The following is a 25,323-nucleotide window of genomic DNA, read 5'->3' on the forward strand; positions in this document are numbered from 1 at the left end:
ATGTCCAACAGAGTTGACCATGGTGAATACTGCCCCTCTTTAGCACGTCATACCCGTTCTTCCCAATGACACTTAATTACTTGCAGGCAGCCTGAGAATTACCCTCCCAATTAAGAAAGTCGTTACCATTAGGTTTGTAACGATTCCCTGGGAAAAGTGCTGATTAACCCGATTTCACAACTAAATGTTTACTGATGGAGCACAGAGTACTGTATGCACGGTGTGTCCTTGTCTGCTGCCACAGTCTGAGGCATGGCTCAGATGGAAAAGAAAATGAAGAGATGTCTGGAAATCGGTTTACTGGGGGAAATAGATGTTGAAACTGCCAGCTTTGCAGACACAGCAATCATAATAAAAAATGACTTGAGAAAGGAGGAATAAAGCTTTGCTGGAATCAATAGCGCTTCCTATTCAGAAGCGTGTTTCTGCACCTCAGGTTTCCCAAAGGACTTAAAGACTTCAAAAGAAAGGAAGGAGAGTGTCTGAGGTAGATGCAGTTTCAATACAGTCGCAGTACAGGGGTGCTAAGTGGGTCATTTCATCTCCCTTCCTACTGTGTGCTTCAAAAGCGACAGTAGGTTCAAGCCGAGGGTAAGGCAGACAGCCTTTCAGCTCAGCTTTAGGAAATGCAATGAACTAGGACTGTTTTCTCTCTGCTGCAAATGCTCCGTGATTGGCATCATCCTCCCGGAGTGCTGCAGGCCTTCAGCTGCAGGCTGAGCTCTGCTGGCCTGCTGTTCTTCCTATGCCTTCGGGAAGTCTTCTAGGTTGGATTGTACCTGTGGCACCGGGGGCTGTGCTGGGAGCCCGGCAGGTGTTCCTCTGCTTCCTTATCTCACTTCTCACAGAGAAAAACAGCTCGGCTGTTCTGTGTGAAGTCGGAGAAGGTAGATCAGGAGGGAAGCTGCAGGCTGCTCCCTGTTTTCCCTCTTACCTTTATATCCCTTCTTATGCCTGTTCTTGGAGGTTTCTGGCTTCCTGATCCCACATGTGCTGCTTTGGCTGTGTCACCCAGGTGGAGCAAATCAGCAGAAGCACTGTTGTTCATACTCAGCACTACGTGGTAGCAACCAAGGAATGGTAAAGGTTTGTTGCCTTCCTTACACTGAAAAGCCACGTGACTGTAATGTCATTTTATATGTCATTTTATCTCCATGTTCCGTGTGCAGTGTAGAGCTATATGATGAAAACTGAGTGTTTAACCTGCCCTGCAGATGCAAAATCTGCTTGTTTCTCTGCTCATGACTTCCCCTTTGAGCTGTCTCCCTGTTTGGACAGATGTGCGATCCCAGCTGTGGCTCTGGATGTGCTGCTGAGGATTACAGCCAGTACCCTTCCTGCCTTCCAATTTGACTAAATTGTCAAAGCAGCTTAAAAGCTTTAATATCTTCCTTTCCTTGGGGAAGTGCTCCTCTCCCCATCTGCAGAGGAGGAATGCTGTGGGTTGCCTATTGGCTGAGGTTACGTGCAAGCTAACTTTGGGCTCTGAAGTCCAGCGTTAATGCCCTGAATGTTGAAAGAACCTTACAGCAGCACAGATCGCTTTTGATGTCGCTAAACTAGAAACATCTTTCAGCCAAAGGTTTATGAAAGTATTTAATAGCACAGACAGTGTTGTGTAGAATGTGAGGCTGGTGCAGAGTCTGTAGAGAGCACAGCTGGAGAAATAGATGGTTACTGCTGTTCAGTGTCACAGATGAGATTCTGGACATAATGTATTTAGCAAGGAAATCAGTCTCAGTAGTATAACACACGATTTTGGTTCAACTACAAAAGACAGTTGGATTTGGTAAGGAGGTTGAACAGTATTTGTTCTAAATTGTTTGCAGTGGTTGGCGTTCAAATACTAGGAGCTGAATTCAGACCCAAGTGAGTAACTTGCCTGGGTGTTAATGAGGCTGGAGTTGGGTCCTACTGCATGATTAGGCAGGGCATTTCCTCCTGTTATTTCTAAAGGAAACAGGCATTGTGCTAGCGGATATCCTTTGCTTGCTTTTCGCCTTCCCTGGTAAAAAAACAAGTAGAGTGGTGAGATCTTCAGCTGGGAAATGAGAAAAGAAAATCTACTCATCTGTTGATAAGCTATTTTTATCCTTCTTTTAAAGGGTTATATGATAATGCTCCTTTTGAAATAACTGCAGTGGTGTGAGGTTCCTTCCCTGCTGCCCAGCCAGGCAGCCTGAAGCTGCAGTAGGAGAACTGGGATGTCCGAAGGGATTTAGACATGGGTATCAGTGATGAGCATCCTCCATCCTGAAGGCAGCACCCCAAACGTTTGAGCTCTGCAGCACACCTGTATCTGCGTAATTAATAGGCAGAGCATGTGTAGAGGAGTCTTTGGTTGTGGGTGGTTTGTAGGCAGGTCAGGCACTTGCCTTTCTGCTGATAGGAGATGGTTCAGCCAGATAGTAAGTTGCTCACAGCTAGGTTCCAAAGCCACAAGAGCATTGCTATCTTGATTTAATCAAAACCACAAACTAATCTCCTCCTGGCATCGAGAGGCTTGGGCCAAAATGGGCTCCCAGGTTAATTGTTTTCTTTTTCTATTTACTGTTGCCCGTTGGAGTGGCTGGTGGCAGCACTCAGATAACACAGAGCTGGGCTGGAAAGTGCCAGGGGCTTAAAAAACACCTGGGGCAGGCTATGGATGTCCTGCCATGGTGGGAAATGGGAGTATGGGGGGAGGTGAGCGGGGAGGGCTTCTTCCCTTCCCTGGCATTGAGATCCAGGGAGGTGAATGTTGCTGACCTACTTTTTGTTGAGCAGCTATTTGATGCAGGGGGTTTTCATGGTGGGTTTTTTGTTGTTATGTGTGTGCGTGTGTTGGAAACAATTTTCCAGAAATCTGTGCTCAGATGGTGTGCACAGATGCCCAGTTTGAAGGCCACGTGCAGAGCAGAGCTGCGGAAGAGCTGGGATAAGAAACGTCTGCAGTTGCTGTAAGACGTAGGAAAGGAAGTACCTGATGTCACAGGCTACAAGATCTTGACCCATGTTGTTCTCTACTTCCTGTCCTTGCTCACTGACCTCCAAGATGGTCTTTCCAGCGGATGTTGCATTCTTGATCCATTTTTGTCTTCTTTTTCTGCCTTTGATTCTGTAGGTACAAAGCAGTACCTCACTTACAGATGAGCAGTGCTGAAGCATCTACAGCATTTTGTGGGGGGTGGGATAGGGGCCAGGCTGTTGATTTGAATGGCTGACCATGTTTTTCCTGACAGCTCTGCTGTCACCAAAACCTGCTTGAGCTTGTTGCAATCCCTTTTCATACTGTGGGGTAGTTTGGGCACCTTGCAACGTCCACAGTGATGCCTCTCTGCCTGGAGAAGGGATTACATTGAACTTCTGCAAGTTGGGTGTCAGATTTTCTCTGTTGCTAACTCTAGTTTTCCTTTCTTGTTGTTGCAGGTATTGCTGCCAGCTGCTAGTTTATTGCAGCTGATGGATGTTAGAAAAAACTGCTGTGACTTTCTTCAGTCCCAGCTGCATCCCACGAACTGCCTTGGAATTCGAGCCTTTGCAGATGTGCACGCGTGTACCGAGCTGCTGCAGCAGGCAAATGCTTATGCAGGTGAGCAAAAGGTCATCCCTTTGTCAAGTTAAACCTGCTTGTAGTCACAGCAATTTGTAGCTTGAGCAAGGTGTGCATATTCATCACGCTTCTAGTATCAGACCAGCAAAGGAAATTGTCTGTCCTGTTATTGATTTCTGACTTCTTGTGATACTACAAATGATGAAATGTAGTTTGGTGGCAGGGAAACCAGGAGGTGAAATAAAAGCAAACAAAAAAACCCAACAAATGAAACCCCAAACTCTGTATCCCAGCTCACAAAGTGTAGTTCCTTAGTATGTTCCTCTTTAGCTCTCTGGCTTCCTGCTGAGCAGCACAGAGTTGGTGTCCCATTACCCTCTCAGAGGGTGGATTGCTGCCTGTTGAATGCAGCAAGCTGTGGTTGGGGGATTTGTGTGTTCTGTGAAAAATTGTCAGCGGGCAAAACTAAATCTTGTGGGTGGGAATGGGGACACTCATCTGAAACAGACTGTTGTGCAACTTGAGCCTCTGGTCTGCGGAGCAGTGGCAGCTTAAGCTGTGGGTAGGTGAACTCTTGTTTCTTTAATTCCTTGTTAGTGGGTGTTTGGTTGCAGTAAGTAGGTGCAGGCAGAGGCTTTCAGCATTCCTCCTCTACATTGTAAATGTGAATTTGTTTCAAGCAGGCACGTGCTCTTTGCTCTGCAGCACTTTCCAGTCTCCTCTGGGAGAGTTGCCCTTGAATTTTGCTTGGGATTTCTCTGCTCAGTTTGTTTTTCTGTGTTTCTGTCTATTTATATAGGCAAAAATACACCTGCTCTCTCCCAGAGCACCTGCTCTGTCCTGCAGTGTTTTCCTCGGTGTGTTTTTTGTCCTTAATTGGGCCATAAGTAGGCTCAGTGGGATAAAAACATGCCTACTGAGTCCTCCCCTATTCTCCTGCAAATAAAAGTAAAATCTTTTCAGCTGCTCTGGCTGTATTATCCCCTAGAGGAAAAGGTACCCTGGAAGGAATGGTTAATTGTGTAAAGGCTTGCTTGTAGTATCTCATTATCCTTGCTTCCAGGCCCTGTTTAATCTTTAATTCAACAAGCAGTGCATTCACTGTATATTTATTTGGTTGTTTGGCAATTAGAAAGTCTGCTTTGTTGTTTTATTGGCCTTTATAAGTCCCAGTTAGTACAGTAGCCCATGTAATGTTAATGGAACTCCATTAATAAAAATGCCATTAAAATTCTTTTTGCTATGTTGTTTATGCAATGGCCTTAAACCAAGACAGAAGTCTCCAGGCTCCAGTGTCCATGTGTATGTGAACTCAGTTGCTTGGGCAGTGCTTGGTTCTGCCCAAAGGAGAATTTCAGTAGGCAGAGGAGTTGCCTTAATGGAAGCAGGCACGAGTTACTTTATTAAAATACGTAAACATTTTTACTTGCTTCCAACAAATAATAGAGTTCAAATATCTTTCTGCTTCCAGATGCCAGTCCAGAATGAATAGTAGTTTGTGTCCAGAAGTCAGAGTGCACACAGATCACTGTGTCGGGAGCGTTTCCTGTTTTTTCAAGTATTTAAGGCCAGAAGATCAGTAGATCTTGTATGTTATTTCCAGCATAACACAGAATATTAAGCTTTATCCAGATAGTGATATCTTTAGTCAGAACCTTTGGCTTAGCTGTTGAGTTTTAGCGCCCATTGGGTTAAGTGGAGTCTATGACTGGGGAAACCAAATGTCCCCTGCAGCACCGGCATTGGGAAGGCGTGGTTTGGGTGAGTTCTGCAAGGAGATCCCCTCTGCAAGTTGTGCCAGCTTGTGTCCATGTGGAGCTGCTTTTTGGCAGGCAAAGCTCTTTGCAGAGGTGAAAACAAGAAGCAGGTCCCGCTGCAAAGGGAGCTCTTTGGGTATGTGAGTGTGAGCTGCTCCAAGCTAAAGAGCTGTGTTTCAGTCAAAGGTAAATGGGATGTGGCAAATGGCAGGATTAAATTGGTGTAAATTGTTAGAAATTATAGGAAAACTAAAATTGCCTGCAACTGGCTGATGGCCATTTTGACCTAGAAATTCTTTCCTAGAAAATGCCTTTTGGTTAGATGTAAAGCATGACAGATGTGATAATGATCCCTTTTGGATGTGTACTGCAAACTGAATTCTTCCAGTTTAGCATTACAGGCAGAGATGTGAATTGCTGTATTTTAAGTGGCTCCCAAAGTTACAGCATGGAGAGATTTGGAGGCATAAAGGAAGAAGAAACTTGTACATTTGCAGTCTAAGTGGAAGGAGGCAAAACTGCCCAGGAAGGTGGGTGATGAGGGTTTGGAGGAGGAAGGTGAAGTTTATGCATGCCCAGAAAAAATTAGAAGGTAGAAGCAGAGAAGGAGATCTGATCCCATTTGTGTGTAGGGGATGAGGTTCCACTCTTGCCCATCTCCCTGTGTTCCCCTTTGCACACACAGATGGAGCTGGATGCTCTGGGTCCCCTCACTGTTTGCTACTGACATGTATCCGCCAAACTGACTGTATTTGGCTGATGCATGTTAGAAGTGGGCTTTGCTTTGAATACCTACACATGTCAGGGACCCTTGCTGGAGTCTCCCAGCCCAAGTATTGGGCAGGTTTGATTATGTCCAAGCTGCTGAAATGGGTAAGAGTTGGCTCTCGGGGTAGCTGGGTTGTTTACTTTTCTTATGGAAGATATTGACACTTATCTCAGTTTTTACCAGTACTCAAATTTACCCCTGGAAGGAACTTTGTGGCTTTGCAGAACATTAAGTTCTAGTTTATGATTTATTGTTATTTATGAAAGAGTCTTGTGGGGCTTGTGTTACTTTAAACAGCATCACATTTCTCAACCTCCATGCAACTGTTTTCTTTTCCTTGTGCCACCATTCAGATGTGGTGTATTGTTTGTCTTGGTTGCTCAGAGCTGTAATAATAATGGTTCTTCTGAATGCTGCAGTCCTTCCATTGACTGAAATCATTATAATTTTCTGTTCCCCTTTTCATCTGTTGAACAGAGCAGCACTTTCCTGAAGTGATGCTAGGAGAAGAATTTCTTAGCCTTAGTCTGGACCAGGTTTGCAGTTTAATATCAAGTGACAAGCTCACAGTCTCCTCTGAAGAAAAGGTACAGTAAATTGTGTAGCAATGTTTAAGAGTGTTGGAATGTTTCTAGATTTTTACATTGGAAACTGTTCTTGCATTATGCTCTTTAGGGGCCATTTTCCAATAGGGCTCATGAAAGGAAAATTAAAAATAGTGCAAATCCTTAAACCACATTTAAATGACCTTCAGTTGGTTGTTCTTTATAGAAAGTAATGATTCTCTGATCCGTATCTCTTCCAAAAGCCCTGGGGGACAGAACTGAATTCCAACCTCCCATCTGCTGTTGGTGCAAAGCTCATATTACCTGCTGTAAAACCTCAAAAATAGGTGAATTGCAGTAGGCCAGGGAGGAGTGTTGCCTTGTGTTGCACTTTGGACAGAACAAGGAATAGAAACCCGCAACCAAAATGGATGGAATGTTTTCCTGACATTGTCAGTTGTTTTAATGGAAGAGAAATAAACCACTGTTGTGGTTGATGTTTTGTGGTCGAAATGTTGAACTCATCTCATGCAGTCTGCAGTACTGGATAGGAGCGGGAGCAGTGGGTTATGGCACCTGGTTTGTTCCATGTGCAGCCCATTTTCAGCCTGCAGTAGGGCTGTATGTCCCAAGGACAGGGAAGTGGGATGCCTGCAGGGGCTGCAGGAGAGCTTGGTAGTTACCTGCTTTGGGCCTTCAGGCCCTCTGGTGAATGCCTGTGTTTTGGTGGGGTTGGACCCTAGTGTGTTGGGCACTGCCATTCTGTCCTCCAGTTTCACACCCATCCACCCCAGCCCATCAGTGCTGCAGATGTCCATGTACTTGGGCTCATATGGTCCATGTAGCTTGCCAGGAAACCTGCAGCACAGAAGGTGTAGATGCACATAGACCTCATTCAGATCCCAGCCTGCACACTGGGAGCACGGAGGCGTTTCAGCAGCGTGCTGCTGCTGCTCACACAGGGCTGGAAGGGGAAAACAAACCACATGAGCTCCTGGCAGAATTGCTTTGTATGAGCCAAGCTGTGTGCAAAGAGAAGTGCACGTTTACTAACCATTTTTTCCCAGTCTTCTGCAGCATTGTTAAAAAGCTTTTATTGGCCTTGAGCCCAGAGAAATCAAAGTGCTCACTCCCTCATCGCCACTTTATACAGCCATGACCAGTATTTCTTTAGCTGGTTCTAAACGTTGAATGTGCAGATTGGTGGAAGGAAATAGAAGCATAAGCTGCATGTTCCACACAGCGTGCTAATAACAGGAGATAAGCAGAGAACAGGGTTTGAACGTAAATGTGAAATATGTGCTGGAGTCCAGTGAAGTGCTGAGAACTGAGTGCAGATGGGCACTGCTTTGGATTAGCTTCACTATGGTGGATGAGCATGTGGACAAGCAGTTTTCCTGACCTTTCCTATCTGCTGATGTAATTGATATATCTGTACCTGTACATGCATGTACACCCGTGTGTAGATAGGTAATTATTTTTCAGCAGCAAAATATAGTAGATAAGTACCTGAAACGTTTTAGGGCTAAGTTGTCCTAACAAGACTTAATGAGAGGCCTTCATGCTCCTGTACTTGCTGTGTCCCACTCGTCTGCCAGAGCATCACCACCTCTCAGTATCACAGCTGAGCCCTGGCAGGGCCAGAAGGCAGCAAAGGGTAGGGAGAGCATTGCTGTTACAGTGCCTCAGGTCCATGTATGTGTTCTCTCCTTCTGCCACCCCTCAACTGATACTAATTGGCTTAATAGATTGTACTCCTTAACTCTTGGCATGCTTGCATCCCTTGACTCTCATGACTACAGAAAATTATTTGCAGCAGGGTAGTGTAGGTGTGTGCCTACCTCTGTATTGTTCACCAGTGCCGAGGTGGTTAATTCCTCATACACTCTTGCTGCTTTACCTTCCTTTCAGAATATTTTGCTGTCATGTCCCTCTGTACCTGGATTAATTGCTCCAGTGCCCTGTTGGGCTGGTGCAGAATAGGTTAATGCCAGCATGTTTGTGAGCTAAACATTGCTTTCTGCTCCTTCCACGCTCATTTGCAATTAAAAATCTGGTAACAACCTAGTTTCCATTTTAAATGCCTTGTAGCCAAAGTGAAATTGTTTGTTTGTTTATTTGCATTTGAAAACTCTTGAAGCTTCTGCAGTGTTTTCTTCTGCTGATCGCTGGGGTTTGATTACCGGGCTCCCTGTTGCTTGTTGAAATCCTATTGCAGCTTCCTGAATTCCAAGCAGTTCAGCAAGAGCATTTGTTGGCATAGGAAATGAGGCTCCTGCTTTACTGCTCACTTTGTTTTTTTTAAGAGCATAGTTGAGCAAAGAGGAGGAAACCCCTCTGCTCTGTGTGTCTGTCAGTGCCTCCTGCAGATGCACTTACTGCAACTACTGGGGAGCGAGGTGGTGCCCTTGGTTCCTGTTATCAAGTTACTGACATTGGGACAAAACCAAAAGGTTCCTTGGGAAAGGATGGGAGAAAAAGAAAAGTGTCTTTAGAGATTGCCCTGAGCACGGGGTGACCCTGGTGAGCAGGCACTGGACAAGGGCAGCTGTGCAGGGCGATGCTCCCAGAACCTCACCAGAAAGCAGAGTGGGGTCACAGCTGTAATTTTTCAGTAGATGCAAGCTGAGTGTCAGACTGTCATTTGGACACTGGGATGCTCCACTGCAGAGATCAATATCCTGCTGTATTACAGCTGAGACTGCACTCCTAGCTGTCCTGACTGCTCAGCATGCCCTTGTTTCCCTGTGCCTGTCTTATCTGGGTATTTTTAGATCTGTCCTATGGGTTTCTCACTCTGGGGGACATGGTGTGTTGATTAAGCAGAGAGGTGAGCACAGCAACTTGCTGTTGGAGCTGGCTGCTCCAGGAGGGGTATTTGTTATCGGTGGTAATGGTTGTGGCTGATTTAATGAATAATGTCCAGTGCAAATGTCAGAAGGCCATTTAAGTTTCCTGGCTGCCTTCCAGGAGCTCTGTGCAAGAAGAGGTGTATGATTGTCCTGGACACATGCTCAGCTCAGGGAATGATACAGCACAGCGACATGGGAGGTGCTCGTTAACCTGCATGCTTAACTCACCTCTTGGCTACTGAGGTGATCATATTAGCTATAAGCTGTCCCCATTTCTTCTTCTGTTTGTTTGGTAGAGGTCTTGCATCTCCTTCAGTATTGCAGAATGCAGTGCTTCTGATGTGGGCGAGATGACTGCAGGCTTGTTTGTTCTCTGCATTCATTGTGTTTTTATCTGCGTAGGTCTTTGAAGCGGTTATTTCTTGGATAAATTACGAGAAGGAGTCTCGCTTAGAGCACATGGCTAAACTGATGGAGCATGTTCGCCTCCCCCTTTTGCCCAGAGATTACCTTGTACAGGTCAGTCTGCAAATAAGTAATGAATATTGCACTTAAGCTTCTTAATCGGTGGCGTGGCTGTTTGCTTCTGAGATGGCTAATTTGGCGTGAAGCAGAGTCTGTCAACAGCGGAATAAAAGGGAAAACTGGGTGGACTCTGAATTCTGTGTGTGTTTGTGTTCATGCATGCAGAAACCCTGTATAATGTGACCTGTGCTCTGCCCAGCAGTGCTAGGAGCCAAGTTCCTGCCAGCCTTGGTGGAAGCATTTAGAAATAAATATATTGGGATTTTTTTGCCCTGAATACACTCAGGTGGTGCTTGTACAAGGCTGCATGGTTTTCTCAATGGTGTATGTGTGATAATTTTGGCTTAAGAAGAGTCCTGTGCAGGAGCAGGCTCTGTGGAGGTGGGTTTGTCTGGTGGTAGGTGAGATGTGCTCTTAGTCTGACTTAGAGATTGTTCTTGACAGCTTAATCCCTTGGATCTGGGCCTCGATAATGAGATGAGAATCCCCAAAGAAGGGGTTGGATGTGGGCTTTTAGACTGCTCTGCTTTCATCTTCTGTCTAAAAAGTCAATGCAACAGGAATAAAATTGATATACAGAAGATGAATGCATAATGTCTTTTTTTCTTCCTTTTTAACTGTATCCTCTGATGCAGGAACAGATATGGCCTTTTCTTAAAAATTATGACTCAAAAAGAGGAATTACTCATTTTATATGCAGACTCCTGCTGAATTCTCCTCTGCTGAGATATTAGGTGTCTGACAGAGGGTGATAAAATAGAGGGAGAGCTGCTGCTCTTTAATGATTCTGGAAGAAAGGGAGCTTGGATGTGAATGTATTTGTTTCTTTGGAAAGAGCTGGAATTCTCTGCTTGTCTTCTGTATTGTTTGTGTTGGTGCTTTGGAAGAGAAATTCTGGTTTCTGTGTGCTCCTTGTGGCCACTAAGTGCTTCGCTTTAAATGACCTCTGGTGTGTGCATGCTCTCAGACAGTTGAAGAAGAAGCGTTAATCAAGAATAACAACACATGTAAAGACTTCCTTATCGAGGCCATGAAGTATCATTTGCTTCCTCTGGATCAAAGGCAATTGATCAAGAATCCCAGAACAAAGCCGAGGACTCCCGTCAGCCTGCCGAAGGTAAACCGAGTTCCCTTCCAAACACAGGAGGGAAGTTGTCACCGTGTCACCTTGCACAATATTACTGGTGGCATTTTCTGTCTTTGAAAGGAGCTTATGTGCTTTTACAATACTTTCTAACTCTGAATTGTTTGCATTTCAATTGCTCTGAGCCTATTAGAGAAAGTCCCCTAGCTGGATGTGAGCTGAATTTCCACTGTCTTGCAGCCAGTCCTCAATGCTTCTCTTGGGTGAGCAGAGCAGGGGAGGGAGCTGCTCGGGGAATGTGCCATGTCATCATAAAACTGGTGCTGCTGCAGACCAGGGGTTAGTGCAGGTGAAACGTTATCATCTGATTCTGAGCAGAACTGCAGACACAAGCAGAAATCAGCTGGGGTCAGGTGTCAGTGCAATCAGTGAAGACACCAGTTTACATCAGAAGAGCAGAAGTCATTGCTGCACATGGACAGCGTCTGTCACCTGTGTGACAGTCACTGTTCGCAATACTTTGAGTTGCTTTACTGCTTCTTCTGGTGCTGCGTATGCCCATTGTGGGTATGTAAAGAAGTTCTGAGACAAACTCTCAAAGGAATCAGTATCTCTGTTCCAGGGACAACTCTCTGCTCTTAGAACATTTTCTCATCCCTGAGTGCTCTCGGGGAGCGGCTGTGGCTTCGGAGCTGTGGCCTGAGTGTCACTGACCGCGGGCTGCGGGCAGCTGCTGGGAGCTCTGCTGGATGTGGCACAGCGCTGGAGCCTTGCTGAGGAAGATGGTCTCTGCTGCCTGTTGTTTTTCTGTCTCTGTAATCAGAAGACAGGAAACAGTGGCACCCAGATGTGCGAGCAGGAAGTCTGAAGCAGATTCCTATGAACATGGAGCAGCTACTGAATAAATAATCCTTGTTACTCCCTGCATTTATCCCAGAGGCATGCGATGCTTTCACCTCCACTTTGTTAGTGAGGAGAAAATGACAACAGAAGCTGTTTGACCTGTGCTCCAGAGATAAATGCAGTTGGTCACTGTGCCTCTCAACAGAGTGCCTCTGAAGTTGGTAGAAAGCTTTTCAGTGATTGTAAGACTCCAGAAGCGCAGTGTATTATTTGTCTAAGTACAAATCATAGGCAGTCCAGTTAGTGAGTGGGATGTGAGATCTGTGCTATTCACATGTTCAGACTCTGGAAAGTCTCAAGGAATTGTAGTTCTGCAGAGCACATCAGTGCATTGTCTGCTCCTCCTGCAGGGACTGAAGGGATGTGGGTAGAAGCCTTGGGGTCATGAAGGGCAGTGTGACCCTTGCTCAAGGATTAAAGAAGTTAATGAGCAGTGAGTCAGTGACTTCAGAGATTCTCAGCATCTACTGATAGCACAACCTATGAGTACCAACCCAGATCATCTGTGGGGCTGTTAACCCTTTTTTTGTCATTCCTTCTTTTTATCTGTAAAGAAATGGGTGAAGGTGATGATCTCCCAGCAATCCAGTTACTGGGAAACTTTCATCTCATCCGCTGGTCCTGCTGTGAAATCTCTTAAGTCTATAATCACGTGAGGCTCTGCAGTTTTCCATGAGAGGCTGCTGCACGCTTAGTGGTCGGACTGCTAATTTAGGCTGAATTTACCTCCTAAGGTCACTGCTTTCATACTCTTGTAATAACTTAAAGCATTGTCTAGCCCTGGACTTTGGTGGCAACTGTGACAGGAGTTGAGCTTGTTACCTACTTGACCTCAAGTGATGTCTCATCCCCTCAGCTGCCCACAGGTGCCTTGCAGAGGCTGATGCCAGTATCATCTTCCCTTTAACTACATTTGAAGCCCCCTTATGTCACTCGCTGCTCAGTGGCCTTGTAAAAATCAGATTGTCGTAGTGTTTGCTCCTGTGATAAGAGGAACAAATCCTCCCTCTTGATAGCAGTGGAGAGACAGAAGGAAACATGTTCAGACCAAAGTGCAGGTAGAGCTGTTTGTGAATGCCAGAGTTTTGGATGCTGTGTGTGCATGTGGCTGTGGGCTGCCCTCCAGAGCTGAGGGCTGGCAGCAGGCAGGGCAGGTTTGTGAAGGACAGAGCAGAGCATTTCTCAGGCTCCTGAGATCCACTGTTGATCAGCTTCACGTAGATCTTCCCTTTCTGTGTGGAGTTTAAGGCTTAATTACTAGATTTGCATGAACACGTGTAGCAGCCAGAGGCTTTAATGAAGCTGACAACCTACTTCCTTCAGCAGCACTGGGTCTAAAGTCCTGCTTTCCTCGAGTGGCATCTTCCTGCAGGTGACAATATAGCTGGCAGGTTTAATTTGTAAAGTGGCATTGCTCATTTTTAGCACCATCATGGGCTGAACAGTGGGCTGGCTGTGGAAATTATGCTGGGATCTCCTTCATTTAAAAGTTCTTCAGCAACAAACTTTGTATGCACCCTGCTACAAACTAATTCTGTGTTTCATGGCAGGTTGCCTGCTTGGGAAACAGTGAGGAAGGAGTTAATGGGGGTTGTCACATTTAGCGTGCCTTAAAATGGGGATAAAGTTTTTCTTTTGAAGGATTGACTGAAGTAACTTTGCAGAGGCTTCCTGTGGGCTTACAGCTTTTGGCTGGCAGCTTTTATAGACTGGGGTGGGCTTTTGGTTTCTGTTCAGAGCAGCTGCCCAGGCTGATGTCTGAGGTAGCCCAGCTCTCATTTTCCCCTTCCAGGTAATGATTGTGGTCGGTGGGCAAGCGCCCAAAGCCATCCGCAGTGTGGAGTGCTATGACTTTGAGGAGGAGCGGTGGGACCAGGTTGCTGAGCTTCCCTCCCGGAGATGTAGAGCAGGTAATGGGAAAGCTTGCTGCAGCTTTCTTTGTGTCCAGCTCTTCAGGGCCAGATGGATGTGTCTTCAGTCATCACTTCAGCCTTCCTCTGAGCCTCCAGCCTCAAGCCGCTTTCTTTTTGCCATTCCTTCTCCTCTTTCCCTATATATATACCCTTGGTGTTCAGGTGGATGCCCTGCACTCTGCAGGGGTTGCTCTCTGCCTGTCTGCTCCCCTTGGCTACTGTCCCCACAAGTATCCAATTTTCTGTGGTTTCCTAGTGAAAAAAATCAGAGGAGCTCAGTGAAGCCCTCTTGGTCTGTTAAGGGTCAGTGGAGCTGAAAGGGGTCTGAAAGCTGGGAGCATTCTCCTGAAGATACGGGGTAGATGTGAATGTGGATCACCATTTGGTGTCCTCTGTGACTCCAAAAAATGTTTCATTCAGATTTGAATCCATCTGTGCCTTATGTTACTGTGTGTTTATGTGCATCCTTATGACATGTGTATTTTATCATACTTGGCTCCACTGCTCTTAACCTGCAGAAAATGGCTCAAGACTTGCCCACGTTGTGCTCTTCCCTGCTGTCTTAAGCATCCTGGCAGCCATGTGATAATTCTTGGTTCTTCATCTGTTTGTAAAACCTCCATAAAATGTCTCTCTTCCTTTATCAGGTGTAGTGTTTATGGCTGGCAATGTTTATGCTGTCGGAGGCTTTAACGGCTCGTTAAGGGTACGCACCGTTGATGTGTACGATGGCGTGAAGGACCAGTGGACATCCATAGCCAGCATGCAGGAAAGAAGAAGCACTTTGGGTGCAGCTGTGCTCAATGATCTCCTGTATGCAGTGGGCGGTTTTGATGGCAGCACTGGTAGGTGGCTGAACCTACCCAAAGCAGTGTTTTCAGAGACTGCAGAGCTTTAGTGAGGTTCCAGAGCAATTCCTTTATAATTTTAGGGAAGGAGCCAGAGTCTGGGTGGGTGCATTGTGTGCAATACCAAACATGTGCACATTTGGACCATCTGGTAATTGTAGAGTATCTCATCCTGTTTCTTTTTCTTTAGTGATATGGTTCTTTCGGTCTTGTTCTCTACATGAACATACTGATTCTAACAAGGGATTTTTCCTGGTTTTAGCTGAAATTTGCACAGCAACATGAATGAAATGTGAACAAGGCGTTTTATGGGAGTTCTGTTGATAGAACTGCATGTTTAGCTTCACACCTCTGCTGCAGGGCACTGCCACCTGGTTTAGCTGTTTCAGCTGGTGATGAGTACAGTGCAGAACGCTCTGGGGTAATTTTTAATCCTTTGCATAGATGTAATACTTGAAAGGATATGAACCTTTGGGCTTGGGATCTGGACTCTGCTCCACCTTGGTGCCCCAGGGCAAGGGGCCGTGTGGTGATTTTTGCAGCTGCTGGAGAAGTAGAATTGATGTGGTGCACCCAGCTTGAAAGGGAAGGAACTGGAAAATCGGGTCTCAGGAGTGTGGGGGGAATTATGAGCTTGGGTGGAGGTGGAAGGCAGATGAAAGTGCAACACCAATCTTTTTCTCTTCTCTTTTTTTTTAATTAGAAAACCTGTGTATCCCCTTTTTAACTAGGTCTGGCATCAGTTGAGGCCTATAGCTATAAAACCAATGAGTGGTTTTTTGTGGCTCCCATGAACACAAGAAGAAGCAGTGTTGGAGTTGGAGTTGTGGAGGGTAAGAAAACCATCAGCCATTTCCATCGTTTCAGTGTCAAACAGAAGCCTGAGTGATTTAAGTGCAATAGGAAGTAACTGCAGGACCTGTTCTCTACACTGTCTTTGATTGGTAAAGATTTATTTTATCAGACCTAATTGCTGCAGCGTTTTATGTTCTCCTTTATATATAAAGTGAAAAATCATGTGCTGCTTTCCAAGAGCCTCAGACCTGTACCAGACCAACCTGTGCCTTCTGTGAATGCTCTTAGATGTGTGCAGGTTTCTCTGAATCCTTATTCTTCATGTGTTGCATCTGATGACAGCAAGGAGTGTTACGCAGTTCACTGTTGCCATTAGCAGACAGTGTGTGGATGGCGCACCTATCACAAGAAATGTTCTCAGCAGAACAGGAGCATGGTTCATCCCACAGCCCCAGGCTGGTGTTTTGGCAGGAACGTTAAAACCAGGCTTTCAGGCACGTGCAGCATAATTTGCTCTGGTTTGTAAGTGAACAGGGGCTGATGATTATGAATGCTGATACTGGGGCAGCTCTCAGGAGTGGGGCAGGTGGTGCAAGGGATCATGAAGTACCTGTTGGCACAGAGGTGCCAGCAGTCAGCTGGAGTGAGCTGGAACCAAGCAGCTTAGTTTGCAACTTAGATAGGAACCTTTAGCAAAATCAGTTCTGAAGCAAGGGAAAGTTCTTGTTTGACCTTCTCTTAAACATGGCGTAACAGTTTCCAATTAGTACCCTGTGGAGCAGCCAGTGGCACAGAGCTTGTTGTGTACTGTGCTTTGAACTCAATTGGTTTGAATGGGAAACGTGTGAAGTGTGTTTGCGAGGAGAGGAGGATGGGGTAAGTCAGAATGATGTGTGGGGGTTGTGCTAAATCTGCATGTTTGTTAAAATAAGCATCTCATTCAGAACTGGCCCATTCACATGCCTGTGGAGTGCTGGGCTCCCAACAGGGTTTTGTTTTGCTGAAGAGGGTCATTTGAATTCCAAACAAATACTTAATATATACCTGAGAAATACGTTTCTGTGAACTATTTTCTACTGGATGCATATGAAATCCTTTTGCTTTGTTTAAAGTGTGAGAAAGTGTTGCAAGTGTTGGAGTTCACAATAGTAAATCAGTGTGTGATGGAGAAGGAAAGCTGATTATGATAATGTAGGGAACAAACTGCAGCATGCATTTAACCCCCAGTGCTCATCTGAATAGGGTAGAGATTGATCCAATGCCTGTGGGTAGAAAAAACATCTAAGAATTGATGCCTACCAGGGAACTTTTATCTTGTCCTGCTTTGTCTGGCACTCTTGCCTTGGTTGATTGAGTAACAACAAGTGGCTTCAAACAGCAGCCCACACAAGAGCTTGAGGAGGCTGTGAGTGAAGCTGTGACCACAAAGGCAGGACCACATCATTACCCTTGAAGCCCTGAAATATCAAAGTATCAAGCATAAGACTGTAGGTGATAGCTGCTGTTGGGAGGCTTGGATGACAAAGAAGTGCACAGGACAGACATACTGTACTATTTCCCACCAGATTTTTGTGTCATGGTCTCTTGGCACGAGTGAACAGAGTGGCCTCAGCTGTAGTAGAAGCTTTGGTTTGCCCTGGTTTGTCTTAGGATCTTCAAAATTGCGTCTACATTTCCATGGAGGTAGTATATTAAGAGGCTGTTGCAGATTTATTGCTCATTGTAATTACTATAAAGTATTTATCTTTGTCAGCTCACCTTGCAAAGTGGCACCTGAACAGGAGGAAGTGATTCAGAAAACCCACAAAGCTTTTGGCTTCTAATGAAGCTGTTGTGTTGTGGTGGTTCCCTGTCTTGGATGGCAGCTTTAAAAGCAAACATGCCCACTGTCTGTGATCCTGCTTCAGATCCTTTCAGTAGGGATTGCCCCAGGCATGCCAGGAGGCTCTGGCAGTTCTAGCAGGGCTTTCCTAGCCAGGATCTGACCTCAGTGGGGCTGCCAGGCGTGGTGGGAGCATCATACATCAGTCATAGCTGTGATGCTGATGCCAACATGTATCTCTTGCAGGTAAGCTCTATGCTGTGGGGGGTTACGATGGAGCATCTCGCCAGTGCCTTAGTACTGTAGAGCAGTACAACCCGGCCACCAACGAATGGACCTACGTAGCTGACATGAGCACTCGGCGCAGCGGTGCAGGTACTGGCTCTGGGTTTGTTCTTATAAGAAATCACAGGGCTCTCCTCTCTTTGTGAAAGGAAAAGTGTGTTTTGGCAAGTGAAGTCTGTTATTTCCCTCCCCTCCCGTGAGGGGAAAAGCCATAACTGCTTGGAATCTCTCAGCATCTCTTCTGACTTCATTATCATCTTTCAAATTGAAATTAATTTCTGTATTAGTGAAATAATGTCCGTTGTTTCTATGTAGCTTCGCTAACAGATGCATCTCAGTTGTATGCTGAGAGTTGCCTTTCCAAACTGCCAGGTGCAGGCTCAGCTGGGCACTGGGAAGTCAAGCTGCACTGCCTTCTTGATCCTGTTCTTAGGGGGCTGTCAGATGCATTTTCATTTTGGATCCCCCCAACTCTCCCAGTGCAGCACATCCTCTGCACTGGGTTACACATGGATCAAGGAGGATAACAGAATTCAACTCAGATGGCCACTGCTAAGCCAGGTTTTAGTGTACCTTTGCCTAGAGCTGATGATCTAGAAGAGGAGAGGAAAGGACACATTAAAGGAAGTCTTGATGGCTTCTAACTCACATTATGTCAGGTAGGCACTTGTCTTTTCTGTGGCTGTTCATCTCCTACAGGGGTAGAAGCTCCTAACTATTGCATTTAAAATAATCTTCAGATGAAGATTTCCTTCTGAGCTGGGTGGTTGCACACAGTCTTTCTTTTCTTACCCTAATGCACTGTCTTTAGCTCTTGCTGAGGCAAATACAGTCACATGCTGTTGATTTTAATTTAGTTGAAGAGTTTTATAATACTGGTTTGATCATAAAACCTATCCCAAACCTATAGGAAAACACTGAAAATCTCACGTTGTTGACGGTATATCAAAATAGAGCAAAAATGTGCCAAGCAACCTTGCAGCTTACAGTTCCCAAACTGAGCCGAGCCCATCAAGTGGTCGTGATACAAACACTTGGCATGCATCCCTCCAGCAAGCACCAGCTGCCACATGGAGAGCAGAGAGCAGTGCTGCAGCGTGAGCTCTGGTACAGCTTGGGAGATGAGAACCTGAGCTCCCAGCATTGCTGTGCCCATGCTGACATCTAGCGGAGGTGAGGATGAGTGTCCTCAAATCCCTGCCATGACCCCAAAGCTGGCAGCAGGGCTGTGTTGGCAGCGTTCTGCTGGAGGAATGGCAGTCCCCTGGGAAGGGACAGCTCTTTCTGTGCCCCCGACCTCAACATATATGGAGTTATTTCAGGTGGAGAAGCCATAGTGTTCCCAGCCTTTTGACTCTCCTACTTGCTTAAATTGGCTTACTGACTTTTTTATTTTGTAGTATAAATCTGTCGTAACAGCTGAATGTGGTCAAATGGCAGGGGGTTGCAAAGCAGGTTGGATGGGCTTAGACATGGCAGGCTTTCCTTGCCAGCTGGGTGAGCTGCCACTTTTTCATTAACTGGGGTGTGCCTTGACAGCCCTGTGGTCAGATCTCTGCACCTTTCTCTAAATCATCAACACGAGACCATCTTTAGGTCCTGGGGGCTGTCCTGCTGGCTAATGTCATGCTCAATATGATGCAATTCAGATTCGTGTTTCTGTTTTACTCCAGTTTGAGGTAGGAATGGTGAGGGGAATGGGGGAAACAAACCCAGAGGCAGTGTGAAGAATTGGAGTGAGCCATAGGTTGCTGAAAAGAGGAACGGCGTCGAAGGGATGAAGGCACAAAGGCAGCAGGAAAAACAAAAATAGAGCTCCTGGAACTGAAAATCAGGCCAAATGAAGAGAGACCAGTGGCAGAAAATATCAGGCGGACAGAGATAAAGAGGGGTGAGCTGCAGCAGTCTGTAGGGTTAGGTGAAGCACATATAACCTATGTTCTAGAAATGTCATGGAGAGACACCCGTGCAGATTCCAGTAGCAGATCCAGGCACATGCAGCCTTTCCTGTGTACAGCTGGCAATGCTGGGCTCTGTTTGGCAGGTGTTGGTGTTCTCAGTGGGCTGCTGTATGCGACGGGAGGGCACGATGGTCCCCTGGTCAGGAAGAGCGTGGAAGTCTATGATCCAGGAACAAACACCTGGAAGCAAGTAGCAGACATGAATATGTGCCGAAGAAATGCAGGTAAGCACAATAAGCCTGTCTTTGGCGCTTGGTTGCCTTTGTCTGTGTTTTTTAATGTGGCTGTTGTTCTAGTAATATAAGTATACAGTATTACAAACAAGTAAGAAAATGGAAGATGAGAGAAGTTAGCCTGTTTAACTCTGTGCTCTGCTTTGAGGTGTGTGTGCGGTGAACGGTCTCCTCTATGTGGTGGGAGGAGATGATGGTTCGTGCAACTTGGCCTCTGTGGAATACTACAACCCCATCACAGACAAGTGGACATTGCTGCCAACCAGTATGAGCACAGGGAGGAGTTATGCAGGTAAAGAAAGAAATATTTAAGCATTGGGAACAGCTTGGGTCATTCATAAATGTAAGGGCTGCGCCTCCTGATGCTTTAATCTTAAATCCGTATGCCCTTTATTTGGTCTTCAGTAGAGGATCCCTTCATGGGTGCAGTAAGCAGCTCTCTGCTAGCTTGCTGCTGGTGTTAGTTCTTGCAGCACGGTCTTAGCTACAGGGCAACCAGGAGCTGCTCCTGTGATAACAGCGTGTCTGTGCATTCTTAAAACAGGTGTTGCTGTGATTCACAAACCATTGTGACACATAACCAAGCCATTGCAAGGAGCAGAAGTGAAGTGGATCCAGCTAGGTGGTGTTGGGAAGATGACTGACCTCTGACTTGACCCGTCTCATTGCTGTTACCATCTTCACGTGACAAGTGCTATGTTACAAACATCATCTGCTCTGCAGTGGATTGCGTAGCGAAGCGAAAGTCCTTCTGGGGACACGTTCCATGCTAGACACGAGGTGTTGCTTGTTGTCTGTGGTGCAATCAACTGTTTTTCTCAATGGCAAGTGTCCTGGGATAAACACGGTGCTTGAACTGCAGGCACTGAATTTCTTGTATGAAACAAAACTGCTACATTTGGGCACGTGAGTAAAAATGAACACTTCTGGATTTCTTCACTACTGATGCTCCGTACCCACTGTTGGTTGAACTGTTTTCTCACTGTACCCAGAGGGCAGACCTTACTACTGACAGTGGAAACTTCTGAGTACCAACTGAGAAACGCAGTCAGCAGGAACGGACTGGAACAGGGTGCTCTGGCTTGAGTGTGACGCTGCCTGTCATACGTCTGTACATGCCACTGGACTACTGTATGTGTCCCCGAAATGCGTGTCGTATGGTGGAAATAAATACCATGTGATTTTTCTACTCGCCATGAATGCTGTTTCCTATACATGCTGGGCTATGCCTTCCCTGGGGCTGATATCTCAGCAACACTACGACACAAAACCTCTCAGCCCCACAGAAAACGTGCTGCTCTGACAGGGTTCATTGCTCCTGTGAAACAAATACCGCTTGAATAGAAACTATTCCCTACCCGTGCATCTCCCCAGTGCTGCCAGCTGTGCTGAAAGCCCCAGTTCTAACTCTGTCCAGCATTTCAATGCCATTTCATAATAGAGCGTTTAGATGTCAAAAGAAAGATCTTATGGTGCCACTGATGTAACAGTGATGCCCGTCTTACAGTCGGGCAGTGGTTAATGAGCATGGTAACGAACGTGCAGTGTCTTAATGTTTCCAGAGTGTGGAGATCTCTCTAATCACTGTCATTGTAACTGTTAGTTTAATCTTCCCTGTACTGAAATTGTTCTGCTGTCAGTACAAAGAATTTATATGATTATTCAAAGCAGACAAATCTAGATATAGCTGTGATGCGGTCATCTTGCTTACATCACAGATTCTCTTTTCTGTTTAAGAGGTTACTTGACTTGCAAATACCTTCATTTGCCTCCTAGTAGCTCTGACATACACTCTCCTGATGTATTTTTTTTTTCACTCATTTTCCATGTGGATCAGCTGAGGTTCTTCCTGCTGGGGGCAGTTGGCCTGCAGGACCATATCTGCTTGTATTACTGTTGAGCTCCAGCACTAAGTGCTGTTCTTTCCTGGTGTCTTTCTCCATAGATCTGTCTAAAACATTCTAGGCAAACTTCTGCAGTAGGAAAGAAAATTACCTAAAAATCGATTTCAGAGGGATCTAAGGCTCAATCACCTTGTGCAGCTTTAGTAGGTGTATATGTTAGTTCTGTAAATAAGCACATTCCAGTGTGTGAGTTGACATGGTCCTTGTACCATGAGCACCTGCTGTCACTGGGGGAAACAGTGCCTGCCCTTGCTGCTTCACCACCTCCCACAGAGGAGGCCTAACAATAATAAGTCCTTTTTATAATGTCCTTTACGTCTCATGTTGGGTTTTACAATTTGCCATGAAACGTGCCAAAATAATAACATAACATGCTGCTCTTTTTGATGGCTGGTCTTATTGCAAAAGCTGTTGATGTTGGTGGCAATGTATCCCAGGCTGAAGCTGGCTTCATATCAGAGTCCTGAGATACATCGTGACAGTGACATAAGCAAGGTGATGCCTTGGCTTGGAGTGACTTTACCCCTAAAGTTGGTTGCCAGGTGTGTGCCTCGCATGCAGCATTTGGGAATATGGCATAAATGGGATAGGCAAAGCTTTTTCGTCCATTATCATCCCTTATTGGATGGAGATCAGTCAATAGGATGGACATGTATTCGAGCATGCCTGTCTCTTGTTAGGTCTCAAATAAATGTAGGAAATGTGAAGCTAAAGAGCTTTGTTATAGCCAGGTATAGCTGCCAAACTGATCTCAGTTGTAGCATCGCTGGAACAAAAGCAAATGTTAGCAAGAGAGTAAGAGCTTTTTTAAATCTCTATCTCACAAAAAGTGCTGAAGAGATGCAAGTCTGAAGCTTGCTGGGTTGATTAGATGTCATGAACGGTGAATATGCTTGAAAACTGGGTAATATTTTCCCCAATGTAAATTGCTTTATAAACTTTCCTTGCTTAGAAGGCAAACAGGTTTTGGTGACTCTCTGTTATTGCAAAATGGCATTTACTGATGCTGGTAAGACCTGTGTCCTGCTGGACAGGGTTAGGGTTTGGCTATTGCTGGTGCTCCTGGCTGCAGCCACAGCTCCTCCACCCCAACCAATTCCCCTTCCCTTCTCAGATGTTGCAGTGTTATGCAAGCTAAGTGACCTCGTTTTCCAGCTATGCAATATGAACAACTGTAACACACCAAGAACCAGCTGTATCCCCTCCCCTCGAAATGCTTTAGGAATCTGTTTGTCTTTGGTGTGTTGTGTGTTTGTATGATCCATCCTGAGCACCTGAGCCAGCCCCATTAAAGACTGCCTTTTCCTAGGGCTGAAAGCTTAGCGTTAGTGCTAAAAATTGTACTGTAAATATCTTTTTATAAGAATTTTAAATGACGTTTGGATTGCTTTTTATGGCCGCTGATGACACCTGTGTTAAATTCTGCATCGGATTCTTACTCTCCTGTGCAGTTCTTGCTGGCTGTGATGTGGGTGTGAATTTGTACAGATTCTGCACAAGAAGTTTCATGTCGTAACCAAGATCTGGGATAGCTCGTATGTTGGTTCTGACACAGAGGAAGGACAGCATTGGGCTCAACGTTCTGAAACAAAACCCGTTACCTCAGTCACCAGCACGCTGTTCCATTGCTGGCTGCTTGAAAACACTTTCCGTGCTGTGATTTCACTTTGCTTTCTGGTCAGCGAGGCTGATGAGCTGCCTGCGTTGGTATGAGCACTGCCTGTGGGTGAAGGCGTAATGTGCCCATAGGCTGCCAGAACTGAGTTACTACAGGAGGTTTTGTGAAAGCTTTACAAACTGAACCCAGGCAGCTCCTTGCAATGGTCTGTTGGGAACTGAAGGCTTATCTCGGCTCTTTGGGGGTCTCCATGTGCTGACCCCTATGGGACATGGCTTTGGGTTTCCACAGGCTGACCTGGCACAGACCTCGTGATGTCAGGCTGGTGAAGAGGCTCACACACTGCTGGCTCTGCCATACGTAAAGCGGGATGGATTTGCCTCAAGCAATCTGCTGTTTAAACAACTTTGAATCGAGTCCATCTTTTCCATTTGTGCCTAATAGATAAATTGGGGGTGATTAAAACCAATTTTCAGTTCATTCAGTTTCTCCAAATATTTTTTTTTGGTACAGATGTGCACTGTGCTGTAATTACCATCAATTTACTCGGCGCCATTTGCATGACAACACCGTGAAAGCTTCATACTGTTCTCTCATTTACAGCCTTCGGAGACCACAATCTTTGCTATCCAGTGATGTGCGGTGCCTGATTCACCCAGCTGAGGTGGTGCTTTGGCAGGTAGCTGCAGCTCCCTTCTAACCTGTGGGATCCATCGCTCATAACCCATAGCATCAGAGCAGTTCCCCCCCAGCTTTGCATTGTGCCCCTACATCCCATGCATGTACCTACAGCCCGATGCTCAAACAGCAGGGCTTGGGAGTCTGGTAGATGCTATATGCTATGAGTGTTTTTTCCCTTCTGCCTTTCTGGTTTAATAAATCATTTTCCTTTACAGTGACAATAAAGAAGCAGTTGAGGCTTTAATTTGTATATTTTATGTATTAAAGGAAAAAAAAACCACAACACCCCACCAACCAACCCACCACCAACCAAACGACTTTAAGAACTGCACAAGGTTGTGAAGCACTTTACCTGGGGGTGAAGTTCTTTGCTTGTGTAAAGCAGCCGCTGTTGGTTCCGTGGCTGACAGTATCACAGTGAATTGTGTCACCATTCGAGCCCATTCTTTAATTAAAAGGTTCTGAGTGTGCATGAATGTGAGGGGTGGAGGATGCTGCAAAACAGCTCCTAATGGCGGCCTTGTCCAGGGCGATGAATGGTGCAGGGAATGGCCTCCACTGGTGTATTTATAAGAAAATCACCCTGTTCTCCGTACTTTATTTGAATAAAAACTGGACTAATGTGACTCCTCTGGGTCTGCTTTGATTTCTTCAGCTTCAGGCAGCAAGGAATGTACTTGTAAAATGCAAAAGATAGCTTAGATCATGTATGTGATGTCAGAGCTGCGCTGGGACAGGGACATGCTTTAATGTGACTGTATTTGATGCTGAGGATTTTCAAGCTCAAGCCATTTCTACCAGCTTGTCCCATGAAGCTGCCAGAGCTGTGCAGGCAGCATCAGAAAAGTTAATCCTGTTGATAAGACAGTTCATTGCATTGCAACCCAAAGCCATGCAATAATGCAGACCCTGGGAATGAGCAGCTCCTTCCATTCTGCTCCTCACTGCTCGGCCTTCCTGCACCTGCCCACAGAAATCCCAGCTCCCAGCTGGAGGAGCAGCAGGAGCCACATGGAGGAAGGTTTTGTTTTCCTCCATGTTTGCCTCACACCAAACCTCTCCCTGCCTTCCCACAACGTTCTGCTGTGGTTTGTGATGCAGAACCAACAGCTGTGGGGTGTGAAGCTGCCAGCACTGCCAGGCTCCAGTGCTTGCAAAGTCACCTTGCCTGCTCCGAGGCAGCACTATGAGCATCCTGCAGCTGCACCCTGCACCGTGGTCTAATTAGTGCTCAGCTCTTAAGGAATGGGGGAACACCGTGCTGGGAGTGTTTGATTTTAGCTGAGCTGACAGAAT

At 45.8% G+C, this 25,323-nt stretch overlaps 1 protein-coding gene across 7 annotated transcripts in view; it reads left to right on the plus strand.

The window, feature by feature from the left end:
- The window catches only part of KLHL3 (kelch like family member 3), a 43,364-nt gene extending 18,711 nt beyond the window's left edge, over positions 1–24,653 (plus strand). For 3 of the 7 annotated variants that reach the window (XM_085532084.1, XM_015875682.3, XM_085532085.1), the window contains exons 5-15: positions 3,409–3,571; positions 6,536–6,645; positions 9,858–9,974; positions 10,948–11,097; positions 13,760–13,877; positions 14,528–14,725; positions 15,460–15,561; positions 17,592–17,720; positions 19,675–19,815; positions 19,973–20,116; positions 20,369–24,653. In XM_085532084.1, the coding sequence (XP_085388210.1) occupies positions 3,409–3,571; positions 6,536–6,645; positions 9,858–9,974; positions 10,948–11,097; positions 13,760–13,877; positions 14,528–14,725; positions 15,460–15,561; positions 17,592–17,720; positions 19,675–19,815; positions 19,973–20,116; positions 20,369–20,397 (1,401 nt within the window). In that variant the 3' untranslated portion in view covers positions 20,398–24,653. Of the gene's footprint in view, positions 1–3,408; positions 3,572–5,683; positions 5,820–6,535; positions 6,646–9,857; positions 9,975–10,947; positions 11,098–13,759; positions 13,878–14,527; positions 14,726–15,431; positions 15,673–17,591; positions 17,721–19,674; positions 19,816–19,972; positions 20,117–20,368 lie in introns of those variants that run through there. The other 4 variants (XR_014940698.1, XM_085532086.1, XM_085532087.1 and 1 more) reach the window with 4 other exon arrangements.
- The last annotated feature ends 670 nt before the right edge of the window (positions 24,654–25,323 follow it).

The sequence above is a fragment of the Coturnix japonica genome, unplaced genomic scaffold, assembly GCF_054131305.1.
Source record: "Coturnix japonica strain WE unplaced genomic scaffold, WE-NBRP24 Scf048, whole genome shotgun sequence".
NCBI classification, from domain to species: domain Eukaryota; kingdom Metazoa; phylum Chordata; class Aves; order Galliformes; family Phasianidae; genus Coturnix; species Coturnix japonica.